The sequence below is a fragment of the Brassica oleracea genome, chromosome C9 (assembly GCF_000695525.1).
Source record: "Brassica oleracea var. oleracea cultivar TO1000 chromosome C9, BOL, whole genome shotgun sequence".
NCBI lineage: Eukaryota > Viridiplantae > Streptophyta > Magnoliopsida > Brassicales > Brassicaceae > Brassica > Brassica oleracea.
In genome coordinates, this window is record NC_027756.1 from 23,691,332 (window position 1) to 23,697,069 (window position 5,738).

The window sequence follows — 5,738 nt, forward strand, 5'->3', positions numbered from 1 at the left end:
TTTTTCTTGGAAAATGTTCAAGTTATTTATATCATATGGTTAAAAATAATGGTAATAAGTTATAACTTGACTATTTGAGGCTTTATGTCTTAATATTTGTTGTTGTTGTCAATAACTTTTAATATGCTGGTCAGAATTTGGTTGGTAATACAGTTGTTGAAACTATTAAGTTGTACATATCCTATACATCAATTCTTGGTTAATTTTGACTTATTTATATAAATTTTGTATATAGTTTTATTTTATGATTTTCTAAACAAAATCTAGTAGTATTAATTGATATTTATAAATTTATGGTACATATTATTATCATGAGAAAAAAATGGTGTAAATTTTTATTTTCTCTAGAAGTTCAATTTGAATGTCTTTTTAAGAGGTATACTTAAACAAGAAACAAACAAAAAATATTTATATGCATCAAATATTTTCTTCCTAATTATTTATTTTGGGAATTACATCCTCTAGAAACAAAATTCTATAAATCTCTGAACAAAAAATATAAATCAGTATATTACTGAAAAAACAGATTATAAGTTTCATCGGAAAACATAGGCGATGGAAAAACCGATTGTTAGATTTTACACTAAGTCAAAGATGCCACGGCTGCGATGGGCTACTGATCTCCATCAATATTTTGTTTATGTTGTTAATCGACTCGGTGGCGAAAGAAGTAAACAATTTTTTGTTTTTTTTCCAACAACAATTACAGTTTCTCTATTAAAAATTATGTCTATCAAAACCAATATTATTTGTTTTGATAATTTTCTCTACTTTCAAAATTTATCTATATTATAATTTATAAATAATTTTTATATTATTATATATTTATTGTTTGATTGTATAAAAAAGTATGTATTTTATTGTTAAAATTGCAGAAGCAACTCCTAAGAAGATTGTGCAGGCAATGGGTGTGAAAAGTCTCACACTATCTCATGTGAAAAGCCTTCTCCAGGTCATTATATACACACAAAATATGTCTAAAGTATCACTATAAATGCAAATTTTCAGTGTGTGATCATTTATATTTGTCTATGCTGGTGTTTACTGAATCAAACGAATCTGTTGATCTCAATAGATGTATAGGAACAAGAAGCGGAGAGACTCAGTACAAGGTAAATAAATATCACACGCACTTTAATTTAAAGCTGTACAAGCATGTTTGTATTGTACATCTTTTTGCACATGATCCAATAACAGAGAGTTCACAGCAGATATGATAATTGTTTTGTGATGTCCATGATTTGTTTCATTTCATTCGGATATAAAATTTTCAATTCGTTGGCTTGGTCTGAAACATTTTGATTTTTGGGCCAGAGAACAGAAGAAATTGTATCTTAAAATGAACGAAAATGGTAATAAAGTTCTAAAATGGTAACAGTCTTAATTAAGGCATTAGCCAACTGAGTGACATATGATTTATGAAATGAACGGTCAAAAATTTAATATTGTAAACAAGACTGGAAGCACATGCTTATATGCCTTCCACTCAGGATCGGCATTATTTGTATTGATATGAAATTACTGGATTTATGTTGTAATTCAAAAACTTAAATGGTATTTAGTTATTTTATAAATATTTTAAAAATGTTTGAAATATCAAATATTTTGCCGTAGTCTTATTATAAATTACATGTGTGCAATTCTATAGCAGAAAGGATAATGAGACAAGAAATGAGGTGGCGGCAATTTCAACAACACTTTCAAATCTATGAACGCCTTCGAGACGCTACCGAGTTTATCCAAAATCAACGAAGGTTCATGCGATAATTAATCAGCTATATATTATTAAGTATCTTTTTTTTTTTGTAAACAGTTATTAACTATCTTTTTAAGAAATGCAACCTCAACTTTGAATTAATAACAATTTGAATTTGTTTAACATTATTTTATTGCTTGTGTGGCAGTGTTACAATAATTTTAAACAAACTTTAAACTAATAATTTATTCTCTAAGTAATATACGAGTCCCAAATATTATGATATTTTTGATTGGTTGTATTTTTGAAAAGTGGTAGTCAACTTATGATATTTTAATGATTTCTCTAAATTCATCTAATTGTTTATTTATATATACATTATTTTTTCCTGTTTTATATATAATGATAAACTTTGTTTTGAATTTCTTGTAGGCTAAGCGATAATAAAGAAAAAACAATCGAATTTCTGAAACCAAGTAACAAAACTATGGAGGTATCTTGCAAGTCTCTATTTCAAAAAAAATATCATCACCCTACACTCATTGCTAAAATTTTTATATTTATCAAATGTTTACCCATAATAATGATATCTAACTATTTTCGATATTATTTTCCGATTATATTTTCTAAGTTTATGTTGATTTTGGATATGCTATCATATAAAAAAAGATAATCTATATGACAATAGAAACTTGAGAATGCATTTTTTTTTTTTAATTTAGTAAAACATGGTTGCTTATAATTACTGTCATCTATATGATTGGTTTATGGTAGGTCGGACATGCTGACGATGGTTTGGTTGCTGTTAGCGATGGTGCAAATGTTCGTTTAAACTCCACAGGAGTTTTGAAGGGGGAAGAGAAATTGTCCCTTGGACTCACTCTTGGACTCAACTACTAAGAGGACTTCGGTTCTATCCTTTTTAAGTTTCCTATATTTATGTAATTCTTGTTCCATATAATGGTATGAGAACAATAAAAATGAACATATGCGTTCCAATCAAAAAAAGGAACAATATAATATAAAATGTAACTATGTGATTTTTCATTCATTATTTGGGTGAAAATATTATTTAATAATAAATATTTTATTGCAGACAAGAATCTCTTCTTATCATTCACTGAGACCTCGTTCTTCTTCTCTGTATCAAGTTTATGCAAAAACATTTGCTAGTTACTTCACCTATATCTCTGTCCCTTTGGTGAAGCCCCTGAAATCATAGACCATTTAAATATTTTGACAAAATTTCTAGTTTATGAATGTTCTGACCTTGTAGACATTTCCAAATCCACCTTGACCAAGCTTAGTTTAAGGCAAGAATCTGTTGGAACCCAAATTTTGTAAGTCTTTGGACTGCGTAAAATTTTAGATTAATGTGAAGAGAGAAAGTTGGATCAAATTTTTTTTGGGTTCTAAATAAAAAGTAAGAAGTCTTACATTTCTTATGACAAGATAAATCTTGTACTATATATATGGCATCACTTTAACAAGGTTCACAAGCTTGTGGGATAGTATGGAGCAGGAGTGAGAGAGGTCACACTCCAAGAAAACATCAATTTAGAGACTTTTATTGCGACTGTACATGGTGATTGCAATGTTGTGTGACTAGTTTTTAACTAATTTACAAGTACCGTAGAACAGCCATATATGGTAATTTAGTCGCCTATTTGAGACACATTTGAGACGTTTTTCGTGGCTAATCAGCGTAGTTGCATCACAGTAGTATTATTATGACTTATTTAGAACTATTTATGCAATTGCAAATCCGTTATTACACAAATAATGTAAATATCATAGTTGCAAAGTCGTAGCTATAGGTTTGCGAAGTGACTAATTAGCTGAGTTAAAAGCAAAGAAGAAACAAATTAATTGCAAATTTCTATACACTATTATGAAAACAATTACGTATAGTGTATATTAATGGCTGCCTATGCGATTTTAAAAAAAATGTAATTGTTTTTATAATATTTATTTAAAAGTGATAAATCCATAATAAATTCTAGATATCTGGATTTTCTATTGAGATTATACATCTAGATGCAGCATCTAAATACATATTTAAAAGTGTTAAAAAAAACTTTTGAGCATTTGCATCCATATGGAACGTTTGGATGCAAAACCGAATATGGCCTATATCATCTTACGACAAATCAGTTTATTGGATGTTTGTAGTAACACAGTTGCAGACACCAACGATCAACTTATTTATAACTCAACGGCAACTCATCTCCGTGAAAATGTTATTACTCACTGACATTTTACTATTTTCAGATAGGGAATTATTCCTAGTGAAAGCAGGACCTCTAAGTAAAGGGATGGTGATAGTCTCACTGCTAAGCCAAACTATTACAGAACTCATGGTTGGTCTCTTTGCCGCATTCTCTTGAACGCACAATAAACCAATCTGGATCAACTTGATGATCTCGTTTCTCGGATTCTTCATCAGTAAAGGATCAATTACCATCTCAGGCTTTCCTTCAACCCATCGCTTCCATGCCTATACCAATAAAGATATGTTCTTACTTTCTTTATGCATGTTATAAGTAAAAGAAATGAACAAAGACATGTGAGGAAGCTTACAAAAGCTGCAAGTCCCTCTCCTTCAAAGCTATAGTTCTTTTGACCACTTATTATCTCTAGAAGCATAACACCGAAACTAAAAACGTCAGATTTAGCTGAGATTTGCCCATGATTCACGTATTTCGGAGCCATATATCCACTGCATACATTAATTGGTGAATGTTTGAAACATTATGTTAAACTCATAGAGTATTAGCATAGTGAATCTTCTAACAATGCATATATAAGAAACTATGCTATTTTTTTTTTTTGGTCAAACATTCATTCATTAAATTAAAGCAAAAGGTTCATACTCCACTAAGGAGGGGAGTTCATACATAAAACAAGAGCAGACTTAGCTAGCCCATCAGCTACACCATTCTCCAAACGAGGAATGTGATGAAAAGAGATAAAAGTAAAAGAACTACTCAACACGCATATGTCGTGGAGGATCCCTTGAAGCTCAACAAAAGAAGAGTTCGTCGTAAGCAGTGACACAAGACTACGAGAGTCTGAAAAACATCTTAGGTCTCGGATGCCTAAGCCAGTAGCAATTTCCAACGCCATTTTAAGAGATAGAGCCTCTGCCATCAAGGTAGAACCGACATATCGCTTTGCATTAGCGCCTTGTACCATCAACAACCCCATGTGATCTTTGAAGCACCATCCCATACCACCGGTCTTTGAGGTCGCATCCCACGCTCCATCTGTATAACAAAGAGTAGCAAAGGAGCTATAGTTTTGAGCAGCAGCCAGCGGGGGAGGAGGAGGCTTTGGTGGTGGTGTAACTTGAGCGAGGCTCCATTCTTTGGCATCTTTGATTGCCTTATTAAGGACCTCTGTTTCGGTATACTTTTTGTTTTCAAACAGGAGCTGATTCCTGCAGGTCCAAAGGTTCCATAGCAGCCAAGGGAATAACGGTTTACTAACCCCTGCTGGCGGGAGAGTGATCATCCTCTTGCTATTCTCGATCAAGCTCAGGATCGTCGGGGTTGCTTCATTAGGTTTGTGCATAGCTGGGAGGAGATCCCAAATCTTTTTCGCAAAAGGACATTGAAAAAAGGTGTGGATCTCACTCTCATTAGCGCCACACTTCTTGCAAGTTGTTGTCGCGGCAATACCCCTTCTGGCCAGGCACTACAAGAATATCGAGTATTCATAGCACACGAATATAGCGTTGTTTTTGTTTATGCTATGGTTTATAACACACGGCTTTTTCTATAGCGTTTTGTTTTAATGAAACGCTATATTTAATTTAGGCGGAAAAAATAGATTCGATACGCGGTATATTTTTTAGCTAAGTGTTTTCGCGGTTAGTTATTAGTAGCAAAACCAAAATAAAAGTGTTATGAAAAACCAATACGCGGGATAAAGTTATTTTTTGGGTTTTCCCTCAAAAAATATTCTAAGGCAAAAATAAGAAAGATATCTTTCTATCGAAACCGAGCTTGTGCCTCTCTCTCTCTCGAATCCTCATTCCAAC

At 32.2% G+C, this 5,738-nt stretch overlaps 1 protein-coding gene and 1 pseudogene across 1 annotated transcript; one reads left to right on the forward strand and one right to left on the reverse strand.

Moving 5' to 3' along the window:
- The first annotated feature begins 498 nt into the window (after window positions 1-498).
- LOC106317610 (putative Myb family transcription factor At1g14600) lies at window positions 499-2,699 on the forward strand. The gene is made up of 6 exons (XM_013755393.1): window positions 499-670; window positions 876-952; window positions 1,076-1,112; window positions 1,649-1,754; window positions 2,129-2,189; window positions 2,471-2,699. Exons 1-6 carry the CDS (start codon window positions 556-558, stop codon window positions 2,594-2,596), a joined length of 522 nt encoding a protein of 173 aa, XP_013610847.1. The 5' UTR covers window positions 499-555; the 3' UTR covers window positions 2,597-2,699.
- Window positions 2,700-3,908: 1,209 nt separating this feature from the next.
- Window positions 3,909-5,738, reverse strand: part of LOC106316817 — a 15,931-nt pseudogene continuing 14,101 nt past the window's right edge.